The sequence below is a fragment of the Monodelphis domestica genome, chromosome 3 (assembly GCF_027887165.1).
Source record: "Monodelphis domestica isolate mMonDom1 chromosome 3, mMonDom1.pri, whole genome shotgun sequence".
Classification (NCBI taxonomy): Eukaryota; Metazoa; Chordata; class Mammalia; order Didelphimorphia; family Didelphidae; genus Monodelphis; species Monodelphis domestica.
In genome coordinates, this window is record NC_077229.1 from 287,766,221 (window position 1) to 287,788,495 (window position 22,275).

General features: G+C 37.8%; 1 protein-coding gene across 1 annotated transcript in view; it reads left to right on the top strand.

Moving 5' to 3' along the window:
- The window catches only part of LOC100031050 (meprin A subunit beta), a 44,679-nt gene extending 27,912 nt beyond the window's left edge, over positions 1-16,767 (top strand). The window contains exons 7-11 of the mRNA XM_016432610.2: positions 2,429-2,644; positions 5,786-6,226; positions 10,287-10,472; positions 13,217-13,364; positions 15,637-16,767. Of these exons, the coding sequence (XP_016288096.2) occupies positions 2,429-2,644; positions 5,786-6,226; positions 10,287-10,472; positions 13,217-13,364; positions 15,637-15,868 (1,223 nt within the window). The 3' untranslated portion in view covers positions 15,869-16,767. The remainder of the gene's footprint in view (positions 1-2,428; positions 2,645-5,785; positions 6,227-10,286; positions 10,473-13,216; positions 13,365-15,636) is intronic.
- The last annotated feature ends 5,508 nt before the right edge of the window (positions 16,768-22,275 follow it).

The following is a 22,275-nucleotide window of genomic DNA, read 5'->3' on the forward strand; positions in this document are numbered from 1 at the left end:
GGAACTTTGGCGGAGGGTTAGGGCTGTTAGCTGTGTCTCTAGAGAATCTCTGGAGGTGGTGGTGGCTGCAAATTTCCTTGGTCCTTTCCTGTTTGCTGTTTTGCTTGCTGTTATTTCATTGAGGTAGTTTCTGGTGAACCTGATACATCTGCAGTGAGTCTGGATCCTTTGGGGAATCTAAGACCTTCCCTGGCCATAGAAAAGCCTTACACAGACCCTTTCCTTAAATCCAACTAAGGTGGGGTTTAGTTGAAGGTTATTATTTTTTTTAAACCCTTACCTTCCATCTTGGAGTCAATACTCTATATGGGCTCCAAGGCAGAAGAGTGGTAAGGGCTAGGCAATGGGGGTCAAGTGACTTGCCCAGGGTCACACAGCTGGGAAGTGTCTGAGGCCAGATTTGAACCTAGGACCTCCCATCTCTAGGCCAGGCTCTCAATCCACTGAGCTACCCAGCTGCCCCCTAAAGGTTTTAATTAAGATCAGGGACTGGAGATCTGGGAGTTGGGTAGTTAGGGAGAATTAGAGTAGGAAGTTCACTCAGAAGAAATCTCTATGAAGAGATTGACCTTAGTTTTAGACCAGCGGTTCTCAACCTCTCAATTTGTAGCAATAAGAAGACATAATGCATATCAGGCATTTACATTCCAAATCATAACTGTAGCAAAATTACAGTTTTGAAGTAGCCACCAAAATAATTTTTTGGTTTGGGGTCACTGCAACATGAGGAACTGTATTGCGGGGTCATTAGAAAGGTTGAGAACCACTGGTTTAGATTTTCCCAAATCCCCCTTTCACCTTCGCTGGTTTATTAAATACAACAAACTGTCCATGTTATAATATATAGTGTTCTTTATTTATTATCTCAGGACAGGCTCAGCCTGGACTGGATCTGTCAGTCACAGATAGCCTTCCCAAAGTTTATTCTTCTGATCTTGGCCCTACATTGTAATATCCTATCCCATCCCCCAAATCCTACTATTATTTCAGTGGGACGACAGGGAAAAGGAGGGGAACCAAAGTATCAAACTCTATTTATTATATTCAATTTGAATCAGAAATTGCAGTTAGTTGCCCGTTGGTCTGCCTATGTAGGCAGGCAGTTGTTAGTATTAAACAATGGTCCCAGTTTGAATAAAGTGTTTTAGAAAGGATGGACGGTTGAAAGAATTTTTATCCTGCTCTTTGCAGTTCCATAGGATAATGCAAAAGACCCTTTAGAGTGACAAGAGGAGCAATGGACAGGATGTAATTTTACAGAGAAAGATGTAGCTTTGGTGTGTGTGTGTGTGCGTGTGTGTGTGTGTGTGTGTGTGTGTGTGTGTGTATGTGAGTGACTAAATTTATGGTTTTTTTTCGCCCTTGAAAAATCTGACAAATCAGGCAATCAAAGCAAGGGAAAAATCTAGGCAGATGACATCTCATTTATTTTAACTGCTGCATATTTTCCTTTGCAGATCTGTTTGGGCTAAAGTGGTCTGAAACCACCATGTTGCTAATATTACACTGGCATGAACATTAAAAAACAACAACAACTAGATGCTAAAATGTAGGTTTGGTCAGGAATCCAAGACAGAAAGAAACACAGGACTAGAAGTTCAGAGCTAGAAGGAGTGTCAGGGGCCAGTTGTGATGGAGGGGAGATAAATGATTTCTTCAAGGTGACTGTGGTAGTGTCAGAGGTGGGCTTTGAATTTCTATTTTTTTTCTACAATTATGTTATCTTTTCTACAAAATATGAACTTCTAGATAGTAGGGGCCATATTTTATATGTCTCACTGTTCACTTTGAACATGGGGGTGCCAAACTAAATCTAGCTAATTAAGGAGGAAATGGTCTCCTTGAGGCAACTTTTACTCTGAAGGTTGGATAATTAGAACTATAGTGACAGAATATAAAAGCAGAAAGGACCTTTGAGGACAGGTAGCCCATTTTACACACCCATATACATCAGAGGATTTTGACAAATGAGAAAATTAATGGTCAGAAAATTGAAATGATTCTTACAATTTGGACCCTCTGGACTGGTATTGTATACCAGGGAAATACTAAGGCAGACTTTCCCCTGTGTATGGAGTAATAACTCAGGAAGGCCCACATTCTGTATTAAGCCTACATTTCTCCATTGGTACTTGAAGATGGAACACAAGGGAGGCAACATAATATGGGGAGATGCTTATTTGAAGTCAGAGGACCTTGGTTCAATTTCTACCTGTTTTGGGGGATTCACTTAACTTTGCTGCATTTAATTTTCTTCATATGTATAATGAAGGGGATGGACTAGATGGCTTAGGTTATAGTATGTGGGGGAAAAAACTCCTCTGATCTTATGATGGCTTCATGTAGTAATGCTAAGTAGATCCACCTGTGAAATTTCCCTTCTGAAGCTGAGGTCTTCAAATCTCGCCTTTTCTTTGTCTTCTCCCAGGCTGCAGTTTCTTCATGCACTTTAACAGCAGCTCTGTGAAGGAAGGGGAAAAGGCAGTCCTGCAAAGCAGATTATTTCACCCTAGGAGAGCATTTCAGTGCCTGCAGTTTTATTATTACAACGGTGGTAACAAAAACGACCAGCTCAAGATCTATGTCAGGGAGCATACTTCAGCCAATTTGAATGACTCTCTTACTCTGGTGCATGAAGTGAAAGGTAAGAGATTCCATCCTTGGGCAATCAAAGTTGGCTTTGGGCTAAGAACTTCTGACTCTTCATCTTATCAGGGGCTTTCCTCTTTGGTAATGTTATGATTTTGGTCTTCTGATGGTTTGGGATACACATGAAATTCTCCTCCGGTGAGTACCCTAGAATTCACCTCATTCTTGGCCTTCATTTTTATTTTTACTTTTCTTTGTGTTGGTTTGTGATCCTGGATAGTTCATTTCATGGCAGCTAATTTTATATATTAGAGAACAAGCACTTGACTTATAGGTCTTGGAATTAACAAGAGCCTTGTTAAAAGAACCTTTCTTGAACTTTTATTTTGAAGGTTTAAGCTAAATCTCAAACCACTGCCTCTCCAATAATTTGGGTTTAAGTTTCACTAAAACCAGAAGGGCTCTAGAAATTCCTTTAGTCAAAGACCTTTAGTTTGGTTAGGTTTCGAAGCTGATTCAATGCTAAGATAATCTCTGCTACGGAGTCCTGAAAAAGGACTCCCCCTTGAAGAGTGCCCAAATGGGGAACCTGATGGAGATTGACTGAGAACCAAAGTTCTTGCCTCTTGCCACTTCTACTCAGCTCCTTCCTTGTGGAAGTGCCTTCATCTCCATTGATAAAGAGAAAGTCCCACTCCAATGGCCTTTGAGATAGGAGCCACACACCAACTTATCAAATATTAGTTATATCCTTTTATTTTGGTTTATGTAATTTTACTGTTTATAGGGAACATCTAGTGAGGGATCCCCCCACCCCCAATCCTTACTAACCTAAATCAGCTGCTATACTGAATTTCTAATCTTAGCAATGTTGTTCAAGACCCTGGAGGTGTGTGTGTGTGTGTGGGGGGAACCTGCCCAGGGCCACATATCCAGTATGTGTTGAAGATAGGTTTTGAAACTTAGGTCTTCCTGACTCTGAGGCTGGCTCTGCAGCAGCAATGCCATGATGCCTCCTTTCCCTCCCTATTTTATAGTTATCACTTCTGTTCAGTGTTTGACATAAGTCCTTCAGTCCAGTTTTTGACTACATAGGGACTTCTGGGAGGCCTTTTTTATACATTCTTCCATTCCTGCTCTTGGGGATGTGGTGAGAAAGAATGAAGTAAAAGGTCAAAGTATGTGGTGGTATCAAAGGAGATGGGCAGAGTACATTAGCAAGGAAGGGCTAGATTTTTGAGGAAACAAAGGAAATCCTTTTTAACAATTAGGGACTGTCTCAAGGTTTGTAATCCGTGGTTTTTAGTCACTTCAATTATGTCAGACTCTTTGTGATCCCATTTGTGGTTTTCTTGGCAACTATCTTAGAATAGTTGATCATTTCTTTCCCTGACTCATTTTATAGATGAGAAAACTGAGACAGTGTTAAGTGACTTGCCCAAGTTCACACAGCTAGTAAGTGTCTGAAGCTAGATTTGAACTTAGGAAGATGATTCTTCCTAACTTTAGGCCTGGCACTCTGTCCACTATGCTACCTATTGACCTTGTGAAGAGTGTACAAATAATAAGTGTCCTATTATTGATGATCTTGAAGCAGATATTGAATGACTACTTTGGGGGATGTTGAAGTTAGAATGAATGATATGAACAGGGTTCGTCTAGAAAATCCATCAACTCCTTTCTCATTCTAAGTTTATGATTTTATATAGAGATGACTGCTTCTATCTACATATACTTAGAGTGAGAAGGAGAGCACTAGATAGGGGACTGAGGCTGCAATTAGGAAGACCCAAGTAGCAATGCAACTTGAAATATTTAGTTAGTGAGTAATCTTGGGCAAAATATGCTATAATTTTCTCAGCTCTAAAATGGTCATAAAGTAATCCTCTTGAGGCACTTAGGAGATGTTTAATAAATGCTTGTTCTCTCTTTCCCTACACTGAAAGGATAGGTAAATTCCCCAAATATCAAGACTGGAGAGAAATTCTAAGGAATACGATTTCAGGAAGTAATCTAAGGATAGACTCCATTTATTATCAACGAGGAGCTGGTAGTAACCTTGTCAGGTTTGTTTCCAAGGAACTAATAAATCTGTATGATTTCTGAGTTAGTGGAATTTTGGAATTCTTAGGTTAAAAAAAATTAACAAGTTCATAGAATATTTAGCCAAGTTTGGACATGATAGGTCTATAGATAGGGAGCCAGGAATACAATGATTTTATCACTAGACTTTGAAGATAATGGTGTAGGAGGGAAATATCAAAGTGTAGTGGAAAGTGTTATGTATTAGGAATCTGAGATCCTGGGTTCAAATAATGGCATTGCTACTTACTACACAATATTAAGGGAAAGCCTCCTAACCCCCTGAGCCTTAGGTTTCTCATCTATAAAATGAATGAATTGCTTGTAGAGTCCCTTCTACCTCTAATCGATGATCCTATCAGACCACTGTCCTTCAAAACAATATTTGATGTAACTGTCAAAGAGGTAAGTACAGGGATAGAAGACCATTGATCTGACTTAGTGTGGTAACTTAAAGATCTGATTTCAAATCCATTCTCAAATACTTGCCAGTTGTGTGATCCTTGGCAAGTCATTTAACCTCTGTGTGCCCCAGTTTCCTCTTCTCTAAAATGGCAATGATAATAGTACCTATTTCCCCAGATTGCTATGAGGATCAAATGAAGAACAAAAAAATACTCTGTAAACCTTAAAGCACTATGTAAATGGTATTAGTTCTCATATTCTTTTTTTAAATTTTTTTAGGCAATGGGGGTCAAGTGACTTGCCCAGGGTCACACAGCTGGGAAGTGTCTGAGGCCAGATTTGAACCTAGGACCTCCTTTCTCTAGGCCTGGCTCTCAATCCACTGAACCACCCAGCTGCCCCCAGTTCTCATATTCTTGTGAGTAGAACAGAGGTAAAACTTGATAACTGAATATGGTTGCTTCTCTAGTTCTAAAAAAGCTGGGGTGTATGTGGGTTACTTAATTGGTTACTGAAAAATGCTTAAACATTTTATCAGATCATGTAATGGAGCATGAATATCAAGGAGTAAGCTAGAACCACGACATAGCACTTTACTGATTCATAAAGTACCTTTTAATTATGGAGGGCTTGAACTATTCTAGTTCATCTGTAATTGACTTAGTATTTGACTGACTTAAAAAAGCCAACATTTCTCTTCTATTTACAGATCCACCCATTGGGAATTGGGAACTCTATTATGTGCCATTGAATGTTACCAAAAAGTTCAGGGTGGTATTTGAAGGAACTCGAGGTTTTGGCACATCAGCTGGTGGTCTCTCCATTGATGATCTCAACCTCTCAGAAACACAGTGTCCTCAACACATCTGGAAGATAAGCAATTTTACAAAACTCAATAGCTCAAGGGAAATAATTTTTAGCCCTCCATTTTACTCTCCTAAAGGCTATGCTTTTCAGGTTCATTTGAATTTAACAAATGAGGATAAGATAGGGATATATTTCTCTCTGATCTCTGGAGCCAATGATGAATATTTAGAGTGGCCGTGTCCATGGCAACAAGCCACGGTAACCCTATTGGATCAAAATCCTGATATTCGTCGGTCCATGTCCCACCAGAGGAGTGTGACTACAGATCCATTTAAGAAAATTGGTTTGTGTCTTTTCTTCCCCTTTATTGCTGACACAATATATTTGTTTTACTGGAAAGCCAGCGTGGGAGGGAAGAGAAAAGAGGGAAGGGGTGAAGAAGTGAAAATCAGATTGCTAATCATTTTATAATGATCACCAATGAGTCTGACACAAGATTCCGGACTCTTTGGAAGAAGGGAGTTTATGAGGGTGTATTGAAGTGGTTATAGGAAGGTGAGTGTCAAGAATGATGAACAGCAAAAGCTCCAAAAGAGAAACATGGAATGAGAAGTGTTATGGGCATGGAAGGATACCCTTTTGGGTTATGGAACCATACCTTTTGCAAGCATGCAATGACTCCAAACTTAGCTTAAAAACAAAAAAGAGATTTATTAATTTAGAAAGTAATGTTGAGAGTGGCCAGGAGGATAGCAAGGTAGAACAGCAAGGTGGGGAGCAGTTCCCTGGGAGGACAGCATGAAAGGAAAGGCTGTTCCTCCATGGGGACAGCATGGATGGAGAGGCTGTCCCCCCTACCACATCAGTTCTGGGGTTTATATACTCTTTAGATGCTATGTCCTGGTGTGGACAAGACCAGAGTGAGTGTTAGTCCCTCAGGCATTTGGTGGGGTGAGGTGGTCATCTGACTGGGGTCTGCCTGGAGGCATAAAGATTCATTTCTTTGTCCACCTTAAATCTAGAGGACAAAAGAGGGTAAACATCTCAGGACCCTGGGTGGGGTCATTGGGTGCTTCTAGGTTAAGAGTCACAAGGATGCTAGGGCAAAGGAGTTTTCCCTGATAATAGTTGGCCTGGGTTTCTGGGGTACAGTGCCCATGTCAAGAAGGATGGCCAAATGAGAACTATGTGCTGATTCAAAGGGTAACTCCTCTCCCCAATTCATGCTCAACCTCTGATTTATTTCCCCCTCCTCTTTCCTGGTAATTTCTCTTCTCTGGATACTCTTTTTTTTTTTTTTTAAATAAACCCTTACCTTCCGTCTTGGAGTCAATACTGTGTATTGGCTCCAAGGCAGAAGAGTGGTAAGGGCTAGGCAATGGGGGTCAAGTGACTTGCCCAGGGTCACACAGCTGGGAAGTGTCTGAGGCCAGATTTGAACCTAGGACCTCCCGTCTCTAGGACTGGCTCTTAATCCACTGAGCTACCCAGCTACCCCCTTCTCTGGATACTCTTGGTGCTATCTAGCTACCTTGTTTCTACCAGGGTTCAATACATTATTGACATAACTAAATTCTTTAATAGAAGAGACATATTCAATAAATTATTGTTGAATGAATGAATGAATGAATGAACTTAACAAGAGCAATAGAGAAAAAATATATTGAAGGAGAGGAACTAAAAATAATTTAAATTTAAATTATATATCAATATAATTTATTCATTGAAAAATTGCCAAAGATTTTGACCTTCATGCCTGTTTTTTTTTAATTATTGGAAAGGATTAATATTTAGAGAATGAACTTTTTACTCTATCATTTTTTAAATTGTAAACTATGGGTCATTTGTAAAGATAAAGGAAGATCTTATCCCAAAGGATTATTCTTAGCTTGTTATTATAAAAAGGCTAGACTTCTGTGATAGAGCAGGTAAAAGACATGGTAATCTTAGAGGGAGATGAATGCAATGAACTGCAATCCAGAAGATTTCTTCACCATAGAGATAGGTAGATAGATAAAGATAGAGAGAGAGATAGAAAGAAAGCTAGATTAGTAAATAGAAAGATAGATGTATAGATAGGTAGAGAGAACACATAAACATCAATCATGTCAAACACTGTGCTAAGAGCAAGGAATACAAATATAAGCAAACAGCAAAGTCCCCATTGCCAAGAGCTTCCATTCTAAAGAAGAAAGACAATACTGTAAAAAGAACTAGAAAGGGGAGTGGAGAGAGGGAAGGATCCCAGGCAGACAAGAAGTTAGGTTAGGGAAGAGATAGAAAAGTTTGGGGAGATAGGAATGAAGTAAACATGGTTCAGGCCCCTTATGAAATGATGTTATGAAATCATTCTCATCCAAATTACATTGAAGAATGGCTCAGAGATGTTGACTTATGTACTAGCGGGGGATCAGGAACCAAAGCTTGAAAGGTCTAAGAGAGGGAGGGAACAGATAAATAGAAGCATCACTTCTTCCAGGCAGAGCTGCCCAAGGTGAGATTGGATCAATGTCCAGAGCTGAAAGGTAAAAAGGAAATCTTCAGTCTCTGGTTTTTGTTTTCTTCCCTGGACGGATATTATCTTGATCCCCTTAGTACATTTGAAGAATGAGATGTTCAGTTCTTCTGAATTAATAAGATCTATTTATCATTTGGAGATTCAGGATTGATAAATTTAGGGAAGAGGGAAAAATAGGAAGTCCCTAATTCTATTTCAACCTAAATTCCCTTCAGGGGTTGAGGGCTCAGGTCTGGGAACCTGGGTCCCTGAGGACATTGTGGAGTTAGGCTGGTTTCAGAATATAGAGAGATACAGCTATTGAAGGTATCCATGGAAAATCTTCTTGGGTGGATAGTCTCTTATCTTCCTCAAAGGGAAAAAGTCTCTATCCACCACTGTTGAGGAAGGATGGCTAATCTGATTTCTTCTTATCAGTGAGGGATCACAGCAGGTTAAGCTCAGTAAGTTGCTCTTCTCCTTTTCAGTTCAGAAGGGGAAAAGAACTCCTATCCAATTGTCCATCTGCTTTTCTTGGCTAGAGATTCTAGCCCCATCCCCCGTTGTCAGCAAAGTTTAATTTCCTTCCTGCATGAGGTTTCCTTGTAAATCAAGTCTTTGCAATGCATACTGTCTCTCTCCTGTCCACACTTACCACCTTCTGCCATAAAGCAGTGCCTCTCCCATACTCTTCTCATAATTCAATGCTCCTGAGCACTGCACACTAAATATGGGGGGCAAGCTCACCTTGTGGTAAGCTGATGGTTTAAGTAGATTGTGTCATATTTAGAGCCACAAAGAAGGGAATGGAACTATCTTCCACAGCCAGTACTGATTCCTCTTCTGTTTCCTCAACCCATTTTGAGTGGTGCTAAGTAATCAAAACAGGTAATATTGGGCTCAGAACATATGACATATTGGAAAGAGTTTTTCTTGTATGATCTTGGGCAAATGACATTACATTATAGGGCTTCAGTTTCCTCATTCTTTGAATGAGGGTGTTGGGATGGATCTTCTCTAACATCCCTTCTGGTTCTAAATACCAAAACCTCTGTTCCAGTATTGTATGATTGTATGAGCATTACATGTTGTAGGAATCAAGGTGGTCCTGGTGCTGTTTGAAAAAGGATCTAGCCAGAACACAAAAATAAGTCATAGAGTTAACTCTCTTTTGAGCATAAGAATCTATTTCAGAAGTTCCCTCAGTTGGATCTTAAACAGAGATTTAAGTAGGGAATAGTCTCCTATTTCATCAGTAGATTCCATAAGCTTGAATGGGCTCTCTGTGGTTTTTTTTTTTTTAATGTATCTTGTGGAAGAGCAAAGTCAGAACTATCAAAGTCACTTAACTCTTTTTTGCTTCAGTTCTCTCATCTGTAAAATGAGGTGGAGAAGGAAATGGCAAACCACTAATCTTTGCCAAGAAAACCCAAAATACTGTGATAAAGAGTGAGGTATGACTGAACAACAACAAAATCTTAAACAAATTAAGTTAATCTATATGAATATATTACCGTATCCAGGTATCATATGTTCTTAGCACATTTAAAATGAGCACATGCCCAGAAAGCACTGAAAAATTGATACCAATGGTGGAGACTATAGCAGGTCCCTGGAGCAGATATTTTGGGATAGGATTTTTGGCAACTTTCCGGTTACATACACTGGAGATGACCAACTCAACTTACAGAGTTGGCCTCTATGTACCATGTATTCCTCTAGCATCAAGTATGTGGTAACAAGGTCCAAAGATCTCACAGAGAAAATATCTTAGGCCATAAGCACCATTTAGTTGCTTGATCTTCTTAACCTTATGCTGAGATAATTATACCATCAGTTGTATTTTTTATCTTACAAAGACATGACATTACTTGACATAACCCATGAATATGAATTGCTTTTTCAGAAAATAGTAGTGAAACCTTTTTTTGGGATAAGCCCTCCAAAGTAGGAGTGACAGCAACTTTCCCTAATGGAACATCATACAGTAGAGGTCCAGCATTTGGAATCAAAGACTACATAATCCACAAATGGATGCAAAGAAGAGATTTTGCCAAAGGAGATAATGTTTACATTCTTTTGACAGTGGATGGTATGTCAACACAAGATTGCTCTTCTGTTGAGAATGTTTTTCTTATTTATTTTAAATATTCATTTAAACAATTTTTAGGTCTGCATTCTCCTTTTCCTTTTTGCCTCTTCCATACCTATTGAGAAAGCAAGAAATGTCCTATCAAATATATATGATAAACCATGCAAAGCATTTCTACATTATCTAGAGTAGATGGCAAAATTCATCATTCTTCTCTAATTTGCTTTTGATATCATTCTTTATGCCCAAATAGTTAGTAATTTTGACAGTATCTTAGTATATGGTGTGAGATCTTGGTCTATTCCCAGTTTTCTCCAAACTACTTTCCAGTTATCCTAGTAATTTTTGTCAGATAGTGAGTTCTTGTCCCCCCAAACTTGGATCTTTGGATTTATCAAATACTAGCTTACTATGGTCATTTACTAGTGTGTATTGTGTACTTTATCTATTTCAGTGATCTGCTACTCTATTTCTTAGTATCAGATTGTTTTCATGATTAGTAATTTGTAATATATTTTGAAATCTGCTCCTACTGGGCACCCTTCCTTCACATTTTATTCATTTTATTCCCTTGATATTCTTGACCTTTTGTTTTTCCAGATAAGTGTTACTTTTTTACTTTATAAAATAATTTTGGCAATTTGAATAAGTAAATTAATTAGGTAGAATTGTCATTTTAATTTATTCACTCAACCTACCCACGAGGACTTAATTTTTCTCCAGTTTTTAGCTCTGTCTTTGTGTGAAAAATATTTTGTAATTGTGTTCATATAGCTCCTGAGTTTATCTTGACAGGTAGACTCCCAAGTACTTTATTTTGTCTATAGTTATTTTAAATGGAATTTCTCTTTCTACCTCATTCTGCTTATGGATTTTGTTGGGAAAATATTTTTCTTTGTGGGAAATGTGTGACTTATTTGTAGTTTCTGTATTCTATTTTCAACTATATAAGGTATAGTCTTAGGACAAAAAGGTGGGGAGAGGAAGACAAGAGATATTTCCATCTACTCCTGAGATGTCATGGAAGTATGGAAGAATATTGTCCAGCTTATTCAGATCTTCCACCCAGTCAACTGGGGGAGAGGACTGGATATTAATATGACCCCTGGCCTGAGAGTCAGTACTCTTGGTTCTAGACTCAACTCTGCTATTAATTTTCCATGTAATTTAATAGTATATTTTTCTAGGACTAAGCCTTATTTTCCCCATGTATAATTAAGAGAGTTGAACAAGGTGATCTATAAGGTATATTTTACCAGTAAAATTCTGTGATTTTTATTTCAGTAGCAAATTAAATTATGACTCTTGATTATCTTGTTGCTGAGAACACTCATAATGACGGAAAGGGACTGTCTGAGGTTTGTTGTAGAAAGATGCAGAAGAAAAGGTAAATTATGTCAAACAGATTTTATGATATATTTTATGTCTAAATCAGAATAAAACAAACAAGCAAACAAAATGACTAAAACTTGAAACAAAGATCTACAATCTACACCAAACCATCCACTTCATTCTTGGCCCTTTCTGGGCCTCAGTTTCCTCATCTGTAAAGAAAAGTTGTCAATCTGTATTGGTAGAGGGAGTTAGTTCACTCTGAGTCCTGTACACTTATGAAACTATAGGTCTACACCAAATGACCTACCATACCTTTGATTCTCTCTGGGTGTCAGCTAATAAAGGGGATAGGATAAACTGTAATTGAAAGTACCTGGCTAAAATGCTCTAGTCTTTGATCTCTCTCCCTTAGGAATTTAAGAGTTGAGAATGTCTTTTTTTTTTTTAAGACCCTTACCTTCTGTCTTGGAATCACTACTGTGTATTGGTCCCAATTCAGAAGAGAGGTAAGGGCTAGGCAATGGGGGTCAAGTGACTTGCCCAGGGTCATACAGCTAGGAAGTGTTTGAGGCCACAAATTAGCCCAGGACCTCCCATCTCTAGGCCTGGCTCTCAATCCACTGAGCTACCCAGTTGCCCCTGAGAATGTCTTAAGATAGTAGGTGGCCCAATTCAAAGTATTAGGAAAGTTTGACTTTTGTATATTTGATAGAAGTAAAAATCAGATTAATATCCCTTGGCATTCATGCTTTTGCACTGTCTTTTTCTTATTGGTGAGAGAGGAAAAACTTCAATCAGTAATAAAAGTGACAGTTTCATCAATTCTGCCAGGTCCTGCATTCATTGCCCATTTGTAGTTTTATCTTTGTATCCCCTGTGCTGGCACATTGTAGGTACTTAAGAAACAGGTGCTTTCTGACAAACATAAGTGTTAGTGCTGAGCAAATGCACATTATTTCTGCCAGTGCCTCCACTCTGAAACCTCCCAAAATACAGAGCATGTGCTTCTGCATTGGAATGTCCATAGCTTCTACAATGTTGCCATCAGGTGGTCATTTGGCCTGCCCCTGAAGACTGCCATTGATGGGCAACTCAGCTGCTGAGAGGTCACCCTTCAGATTATTTCCCATCTACTCTTTTTATATTTTCTACATAGTTATTTAATTTTACCTATTCCTTTAGAATGAGGGCAGGGCTAGGCAATTTTTTTTCCATTTCTTTGTATCCTTGACTCTTAGCGCCATCTCTGGCACATATCAGGTGCTTAATATTGATAAATTATTGACTGACTTCACCCAAATTTCTACGAGGTTCTAAGTGTCCTGCCACACCCACAATCACTAAACTTAAGACTCCGTGATTATTGAAATCAAATCCAACCTCTACCTATGTACCTCTTTTTCCTGTAGATATATCACATCTCCGTTCCAATAAATCATCACATATCCCTCTAAAGATGCCAACTCTTCAAAGAGATTCTGGCGCAGATCTCTGTGAAAATTTCCACTGTGAGAATGATGGTGTCTGTGTTATCTACAAGGACAAAGCAGAATGCAGGTAAGAAGACAGCTTACTATCTCTAGGCATATTTTGATCTATATGGCTTCTTCGTGAGGTTTCTTCAGTTGCAAAAAAATGGGTTTACAAGTTGATGAAAGCTATGTTCCCCTGCTTATAACCCTCCCAGTGTTGCTCAAAGAATATTCATATAATCTTATGATCACAGGCTTAGACAGAAAGTTCCTGTATGGTCATTGAGTCCAACCCTCTGATTTCAAAGATGAGGAAATTAAAGAACAGAGAGATCTGACAGGTAGGAGAGCAGCAAGGATCTGATCTGACCCTAAATGCTTTGATTACAAATAGAGTTTTTTCATTGCTAGTGCCATTAAACTGTAATTTATTTTGTATCCTCTAAGGGCTCAATGAAAATAACATTATTGCTTATGAAATCATGAAAAGCATTCCACTATTTTATTTATTTTATTTTTTAAAAACCCTTACCTTCCATCTTAGAATCAATACTGTGTATTAGTTCCAAGGCAGAAGAGCAGTAAGGGCTGGCAATAGGGGTTAAGTAGCATGCCCAGAGTCTAGGTGTAAGTCTAGCTATGAAGTGTCTGAGGTCAAATTTGAACTCAGGACCTCACATCTTGGTTCTCAGTCCAAACCACTTAACTCTACCCCATTTCACTGTTTTAATTTGAATAGGTCTTTAATTTTTGCTTTATGAAAATATTATCAATTTTCAACTAGCTTTTAATCTGAGCTTCCACAACTCTTTGTTAAATGTAATCTTTATTATATTGTAAATTGAAAAGGGTCCATTTAGTTTTTCTAAATGCTTTTACGCTATAATACATGATTAATTTTTGTGAAGCTAAGAAAAATGTATACTCCTTTTTGTTGCTGTTCTCTTTTCACCAGAGGTCTATCATCTTGACCTTGTCTCAATACTGCACCTTCTTTCTATGTAGAATCCTAAATGTCCAAATGATGATGAAGTTCTTAGACAATACATGTCTCATTTTTGTTTAGAAAAATGTAAACATTTTAACCTTGTTGAGTCCTTTATATTTTCTCTTTCATCTTTTTTTTTACATTTCTATTGAGTCTTCTATTTGAAAGTTCTATTTTTTATTCAGCTCTGGTCTTTTCATCAGGAATGTTTTTTTTTTTAAATATATTTTATTTGATCATTTCCAAGCATTATTCGTTAAAGACATACATCATTTTCTTTTCCTCCCCCCCCCCACCCATCAGGAATGTTTGAAAGTCCTCTATTTCATTAAATTAAATTTTTTTCTCTTTGAAAGATTATACTCAATTTTGCTAAGTAGGTTATTCTTGGTTATAAAAGCTTTTTTGTTTTATGGAATATATTCTAAGCCTTTCATTCCTAGAATGTGGCACCTGCTAAATCTTGTATAATCCTGACTGTGATATTTGAGTGTTTTTTTTTTTTTCTGGCTGCTTGAAGTATTTTCTCTTTGACTTGAAATCTCTGGAATTTATTAAATACATTACATGGATTCCTCCTTCAATGATGCTATGAAAACCTTTGACTCATCTGGGCTTAGGACTCACTCATGCACTATTAATTTTACAATAGAAACAAAAAGTTAAAATGGTATAGCAATTAATATCTATGCAGAAAAATGTTTTCTCTTTTAAACACTCCACCAATACATTAATGTCAAGACAATTCTGTTGATTTATCTATCTACCTCAGACATAAAACAATGTGGTTGCTTTGAAAACACATTAAACAACTCATGATTTCATTTCACACTGCTTCCTTGAAGGCAAAAGGTCACAACTGTAGAACATATACACAACTTGATGAGTATATGTGTTGGGAGTACTTTGGATTTGTGATACACTTAGCAATTCCATTAATTTACTAATTTTACTTGAGCTCTGGAGTATTTCTAGTTTCATCTGGAGAATCGTTTCATGGTCCTACTGCTTTTATAAAAGGGCCCAGGGTATGAAAGCTTGGGTGCATGTACTAGGTTCAGATCTATTATTTACTTTTCCCATTACTGGATACTTTAGCATCTTATAACTTCCTTCATCTTCCCCAAAGTCAGGGGAAGGATGATATTTGGCTCTCTTTCCTCTGAAGATGTATCTTAGGCTTTAAATATTATAGTCAGAAATAACACAATTCATTACTTTCCACTCTGTAAATATTATTTTTCTACTTGTCTTTCCTTCTGTGAAATAGCTGATACCTCTATGAAAATGACTAGACTGATTGGCAACAAAATAACTTTTTAAGCATATTTTTTAATAGTATTTCAGAGTCCAATTTCTTCTTCTTTAGGTGTCGATCATTGAAAGACTTGTGGTTCGTTGGAGAAAAATGTCAGATACAGATGTTTGCCTCGCTTCAAAGTACAGTAGAGGCTTTATTCCTTGTAACTTCATTTGCTGTTGCAGTTGTAGCATCTCTTTTGTCTTTCTATTATGGTAAGAAGAAATATGGGAGGAGGAAAAATGCCAGGACATCAAATATGACCATAGAAAATGTAAGTATGCAATATGTAATACAATAATGTAACGGAGCAAAAATATTCAAAGAAAGCCATTTGCTGAGTCATTATAATAACAAAACTTGATCCCAGAGAATAAATAATGAAATATGTACCCTTTTTTGTGGCAGAGAGGTATGACAGAGAGCATTATGGGGCAGAAAGTTGCATGTTGTCGTTATAATATTCACTTTTCTTTATCTGGTTTTCTTTGTTATAAGGGTGTTGAATTCTGAATTGACACCCATACCCACATATATAATGATATGAAAATAACAGTTATTGGTTGAGCTTATTTTATTTTATTTTTACCTTCCATGTTAGAATCAATACAAAGTATTGGTTCTAAGACAGAAGAATGAGAAGGACTAGGCAATATGGATTAAGTGACTTGCCCAGGGTCACATAGTTAGCAAGTACCTGAAGCCAAATTTGAAGTCAGGACCCCTGGTCTTTTTGCCTGGCTCTTAATCGCCTGAGCCTGAACTTATTTTTAAAAAGAAAGACAGAGGTTATATGTACTACACATAGTAGATAAGCACAGGGCTCTAAGGATTTCTTTCTACCATCTTCAATTTATTTTTCTTCTATATGTAAGAAGTATTGACAATTACTATTATTATCTTCATTTTACAAAAGAAAAAAAACGGAGACAAACAAAGGTTCAATGACTTATCCAGGACTTATTAAAGACTTATCCAGATACAACCAATAAGTGTCTGAATCTAGATTTGAACTCAGGTCTTCTTGACTCCAGACCCAGTGCTCTATCTTCTGTATCACTGAGATATCTCTTAAGGGTTTGAGATGTGTTCATATTAACTAACTAGTGTCAAAGAGGATTTGAATCAGATTTTCCTGACCTAATGCCTAGCACTCTTGATATTATTAAAAATGTTTATAATGTAAAGTTCTTAGTTGTTGGCCCATAAAAGTTATATAATGTTTTATAAAAAGGAAATAATTTGATTTTGGAGTGTTCTTTTAAAAATTTATATTTAAATATGAATAAATCTGATGTCCTAGGAGTTCAGACTCAATAAGCCACAGTAGGAGGAGGCAGGCCATTTCCATTACTCTTTCTGCTGTTCTTCCTGCTTCTCATTCAGCTTATGGAAGGGATAGACAACGTTAGGTCAGTCATCATACAGAGAGTAGAGAGCATGGTCTTTTTTCCCACTGTTTTCCCTGATTTCCTGCCTACTGACTCATTTTTTCTCTAAGAAAGGGTTAAGGTTTGACACTGATTAAGTATTGAGAGGTGTGAGATACTGGGAAACACTAGCATGGGAGAACCTGGCTCTATTAACTTCCTGTAGCTGATTCTTATAACCTGTGGAGCTTGGGGATTTGCTTGATTTCCTTGAGCCTATTGGCTCATCTCTAAAATGGGGGAATGGGACTAGATGGCTTTGGAGGCACCTTCCAAATTGAGATAGCTGAGCCTACTTAAAGGCTTTTCTCACTGGCCCAATCCAGGAATGAGTAGGCTTGGGAATTTGTCCCACTAGAGGGGATTCCTAAATGCTTCATTCAGAGTTAGTAATAAGATGTAAGGGATAAACAGACATGTTCATGATGGAACTCACATAATTCATAAATTTCCAACAACTTAGAGTCTCATCATTGGGATAATCCTTGATGCCTCACTTTCTCTTTTCCTATATTCAGTTGTACAAATATTCTATTTTTCTCTCCACCACATTTTCCCACCTTCTCTCTCCACTCCACATTTTTCTCTCATATTCAATCCTTTATCTACACTTAGCCACCATCTTAGTTTAGGCCGTCATCTCTTCTCCTTGCACTCCTGATTGGTCTCCTTGCCTTATGTCTCCTAACTCCAATCCATTCTCTACACAATTGCCAAAGTGATTTTGCTATTCTGTAGTAATTCAAATGGTCTCTTTATTACTTTTGGGATCAAATGCAGATTTCCCTCCTTGGCATTGAAAGCCCTTCGTATCTTGATTGCAATGGACCAGCCCAGCTTTATCATTCATTATTCCCCCTGTTGCTCAGTGTTCTATCATTCAGGCTTCCTTGCTGTTATCACACATGACTCTTTTCCTTCCATCTCCTGGCTCTTGTATTAGCCTTCTCCCATGCCTGGAAACATTTCCCCCCCCTCTTGACTGTTTAAATCCCTGGTTTCCTTTATGACTCAGTTCAAGTTTTCTCTTTCTGCCCAAAGCCTCCTATCTACTTTAAATGCATTTTACATATACACATGAATACACACAAACACACAAGGTACAAGTGTATATGTACAGGCATGCAGACACACATATATGTCTATTTATGCCCACCCAGTGAGGTGGTGCAGTGGAGAGAGAGCCAGGCCTTGAGTAAGCAAGACTTAAGTTCAAATTTGACCTTAGTCAAATGACTAAGTTGTGTGTCCCTGGGCAAGTCATTTAACTCTGTTTGCTTCAGTTTCCTTATCAGTTAAAATGAGATGGAGAAGGAAATGACAAATCAGTGCAATATACTTGCCTAGAACACCCCAAATGGACTCACAAAGATTTGGAATTGACTGAAATGACTCAACAACAATTTACATGTATGTGTGTGGGAATATTTTTCATTAGAAGGCAAGGTCCAAGGGGAACTGAAACTGTTTTTTAAAAATGGGTATCCCCAGTTTCTAGAGCAATGTCTTAAGCAAAGAAGGCATTTAAGTCATGGAGTAAATTCTTAAGTGATTAAATGATTAGCAGAGAGACAGAGACAGAGACAGAAAGACAAAGAAATAGAGAGAGAGAGGTAATATCTATGGGCGTCAGGGAAGAACTCCTGTAGGAAATAGCACACGGGTTGCATTTTACACTAAATGGGGAATTCTATTAGGCAGATGGATTTAAAGAATGCATTATAGATATAAAGAACAATGTTTACAGAGGACCAAAGGAGGGGATAGAATATCATGAATAAATTATGCCTGAAAAAGACTTAGTAGATCTTTTGGGCCCTAATACAGATACCATTAGGAGGCAATGAGAAAATAAGAAGAATGAGACAGTCCTTGCCCTCCAGCAACTTGCATTGTAGCATGAGAAAATCATGTCCACTTAATTGCCCAAAATGTAAAATAAAACCCAAGTTAATGTCAAAGAGAAAGCACTAGAAACTAGAAGGATCAGAAAAGACCTCAGGTAGAAAATGGTTTTTGAACTGACCATTGAAGGAGTTGAGTGATTCTGAGGTACAAGGAAAAAGGAGAGCCCTCAAGGGATGGGGAACAGCTTGACACGGAAATGGAAAATGAGATGGCTGGAGTGAGGGACATCTAATAGACTAGTTTGGCTGGACTAGAGAATGCATGAAAGGGAGAACTATGTAAGTCTGGAAAGGTCCCCTGGAATAAGTGCCTAGCACATAACAGGAATTTAAAGATCACTGACTGTGGAGTCAGAGATATTGGGTTCAAAGCTCACTTCTAATGCTTAGTACCAGTATGACATCAGAGAAGTCAAGAAACTTCCCTGGGCCACAGTTTTTTCATCTATGAGGTGAGGGAATTTGACTAGATGGCTTTCAGGGTCTCTTCCACCTCTGGATCTATGATTCTATGATCCTATGAATGAATGATAGAAATAGAATTCAAGATATATTGATTGATCCTGTTGAAGTTGAGGTTGAAATGCCAACAAGATGTCCAAGTGAACTTTCATGTAGCATGGGACAAATTTAATGCAAAAGGTGAATTAGGGATAAATATGTGTATATTTATATATATTTTATATTGACATAGCTATTTAGAAGGAAGTTATATATACCTGTGTCCATATCTATCCATCGATCTATATGTCTACATGTCTGTCTATCTATCTATCCATCTATCCATCTCTCTCTCTCTCTCTCTCTCTCTCTCTCTCTCTATCTCTTGGAGGAGTCATATAAACAGAAATGATAATTATACAGATGAGAACTGAAGAAATACCCAAAGGAAAGAATGTAGACAGAATCCTAGCCCCAACCCTCACATGCTTACACATTGGTTAGAAGGAAGTTGAGTCATATTTATTCAGCAGACTACATTTTATAATTGGTTAACCTAAAGTTAGGGCACAAAGATCTTTTTTTTTTTTTAAACCCTTACCTTCCATCTTGGATTCAATACTGTGTATTGGCTCCAAGGCAGAAGAGCAGTAAGGGCTAGGCAATGGAGGTTAAGTGACTTACTCAGGGTCACACAGCTGGGAAGTGTCTGAGGCCAGATTTAAACCTAGGACCTCCCGTCTCTAGGCCTGACTCTCAATCCACTGAGCTACCCAGCTGCCCCTGCAAAGATCTTTTTTTAAGCAAGGCATAGGAAAGCAACCAACTTAGTCAATAGCTTTATCATTTTGGAGATAAAATATACCTGAGAGCTTCACAGAGTTTACGATTGTTTTATGGATGATGAATCTGAAGTTGAGAAATTTCACACTGTCTGACACTCGCTACAATTGATAAATATCCTGAAACTTCTTCCAGCAGCTAAGTTTGCCAGGTAGGTAGGTTGGGTTGAATGGAATCAAGGTCAAAGCTGAGTAATGGAACTAAAGAAGAAAGTGAAAAAGTGATGTAACCAGGATCAATAAAGTTATGCAGATGGGGCAAGTCAAGACATTTTCCATTAAAAGTGAAAAATATTGTCTAAGACATGGGAAGACCATAGTCTAGGCAATATAAACAGGTCATCATCATCATTATAAAACATATAAATTGAACTCATTATTCTGCCCCCACCCCACAAACCTCTTGTTTTCCTAATGTCCATATTTCTGTTGAAAGTACCACCATTCTTCAATTTACCCAGGATCACAGCTTTGGAGCCATCCTCAACTTCTCACTCTCTCCCCCTATCCTTTCAACTTTCAAGTGCTATTATAATTCTATATTTGTAATATTTCTTTTATATTTCCCTACTCTCCTCTAACATTGCCACCCCCTGAACAAGACCTCATCACCCCACACCTAGACCATTTTTTAAATTGGTCTTCCTGCATCTACACCCTCCATACTCTATCCAGCTGTCAAATTGATCTTCTTAAAGGATAGATCTGATTATATCTTCCCATTACCCATTCACCAAGTTTCAATGACTCTCTATAAGCTCTAGGATCAAATAGAAAATCCTTTAGCTTTGAAAACTCTTCATAACTGGACTCTTTCTAACTTTTCCAATCTTATCACACTTCATATCCTTCCCAGTACAGTGCAATCCAGTGACTGGCCTTTTTGCTGTTCCTTATGAAAGATACTCATTCCTTCTCCTAACTCTGTAAATTTTTATTGGCTGACCCTCATGCCTGAAACTCTCCCTCCTTATCTCAGTCTCTGGCTTCCTTGGATTATTTCAAGTGCCAACTAAAGTCCAACCTTCAACAAAAAGTCTTTCCAATGCCCTTTAACACTATTACCTTCCCTTGGATACTACCATCAATTTATCTTGCATTTTTATTATTTTTATGCATGTTATCTCTTCCAATCTGTGAGGTCCTTGAGAGCAGGGTTATTTGTGTGTGTGTGTGTGTGTGTGTGTGTGTGTGTGTATTTTTAATGTGCTGAAGCACAATATCTGGCATATAGTAGGTAGGTGCTTAAAAAGTATTTATTAATTTCGGAAAATGTATGTTGAAAATTGTTATTACATATAGCTGGTAAAATAAAATATTAAAAAAGGAAAGCTTTTTGACTCGACTTGATATAGTTCTTTAATTTAGGACAAATACTCAACACATACCATCTCATTTTGATTTTCACAATAATCTTTTCAGGAAGGTGCTCTTTTACAGATGAGATAAAGAGAAAGGGAGAAAGAACACATGATTTTTTTAAACAGAGGAGTGAGAATAACAATTCACATTTAGGTAGTGCTTTAAGACTTACAAAGATATTTTCTCATAACCTTGGAAGGAAGGTAATGCAACTACTGATATCCTCTGAGGAAACAGGGCCTGGAAAGAAAGAAATATGTTAATGAGGGAGATTCTGGGGGGATATTTAATGGGAGGACGGTAAACCAAAATCCAGGTACTTCTGGCTAAATGCTGGATATCGATACTCACCTTAATTAAATACTTTCCTACAAGTGAGGGACCATTTTAAATTTTACCCAGTGTATAAACTTACACTGCCATCTCACTGTTGAAAGGCACATGAAGAGTGGGACAGGGAGCGATAATTAAGTCAGACTTTCAAGAGATTTGCCAAAAGATTTCCCAGCAGGACAGAGCAATCATTTTGGCAATCCTGCCTGTTTCAAATTTTGCTGGAGTTCTTTATATTTGATTCTTGTTTGTCCCTTTCTCATCATGTTTATTTCTAACATGTTGCATTGGACTGTAAGTCCTTTGAGAGCAGAGGTAAGGTGATTTTTTTCCCTTGTACCTTCAATGCCTAATATAAAGCCTTGCTCAAAAGATTTAACAAATGTTCCTTGA